At 46.8% G+C, this 547-nt stretch overlaps 1 protein-coding gene across 1 annotated transcript in view; it reads right to left on the bottom strand.

The window, feature by feature from the left end:
* The window catches only part of HDHD5 (haloacid dehalogenase like hydrolase domain containing 5), a 12,061-nt gene extending 11,724 nt beyond the window's left edge, over nucleotides 1–337 (bottom strand). The window contains exon 1 of the mRNA XM_012808699.2: nucleotides 222–337. Coding sequence (XP_012664153.1) covers nucleotides 222–298 — 77 coding nt within the window. The 5' untranslated portion in view covers nucleotides 299–337. The remainder of the gene's footprint in view (nucleotides 1–221) is intronic.
* Between the last annotated feature and the right edge of the window lie 210 nt (nucleotides 338–547).

Genomic DNA, 547 nt, shown 5'->3' with positions numbered 1-547 from the left:
AAGAAGAAGAAGAAGAAGAAAAAAGAAAGAAAGAAAAGAAAGTTGTGATTTAGGGGCATGGGGCCTAGCTTTTGGAAATCACAAGGACTACACTCAGGAGCTGTCCTTCCTCCCCTGAGGGCTACTACACAGCCCCTACAGTCCTGGCACCCTATACTCACCAGGGGCCCCCTCAGACAAGGAAGGAAAGGCCCCAGTCCTGCCCCTTGTTAAAAGGATACCTTCGGGCATTTTCCACCAGGGGTCCCTGCCCAGACACTAGCATCCGCTTCTCATGGTACTGTGAGAAGAGCTTCATGGGGCTGTGAGAGAGGATAACTTGGTCTGGATCCACCTAGAGGGACGCCAAAAACAAAGAACAGCGGAAGACATTAACAGTCGAGAAAGAATAATGGGAAACAAGTAGCAAGTTATTTTACATAGAAAGGGAAGGAGGAAAATACCCGAAAAAGGGGGAAGAAACCTCTTTCCAGCACTTAGCAAACACTAAAACTTATCCAAACAAGAGTGAGAAAAACCCATCTCCTTTGGTTCTTGCCACATAAAA

The sequence above is a fragment of the Otolemur garnettii genome, unplaced genomic scaffold (assembly GCF_000181295.1).
Source record: "Otolemur garnettii isolate 467f Iridium unplaced genomic scaffold, OtoGar3 scaffold00092, whole genome shotgun sequence".
Taxonomy (NCBI): domain Eukaryota; kingdom Metazoa; phylum Chordata; class Mammalia; order Primates; family Galagidae; genus Otolemur; species Otolemur garnettii.
This window is presented reverse-complemented; position numbering and strand designations above follow the sequence as displayed.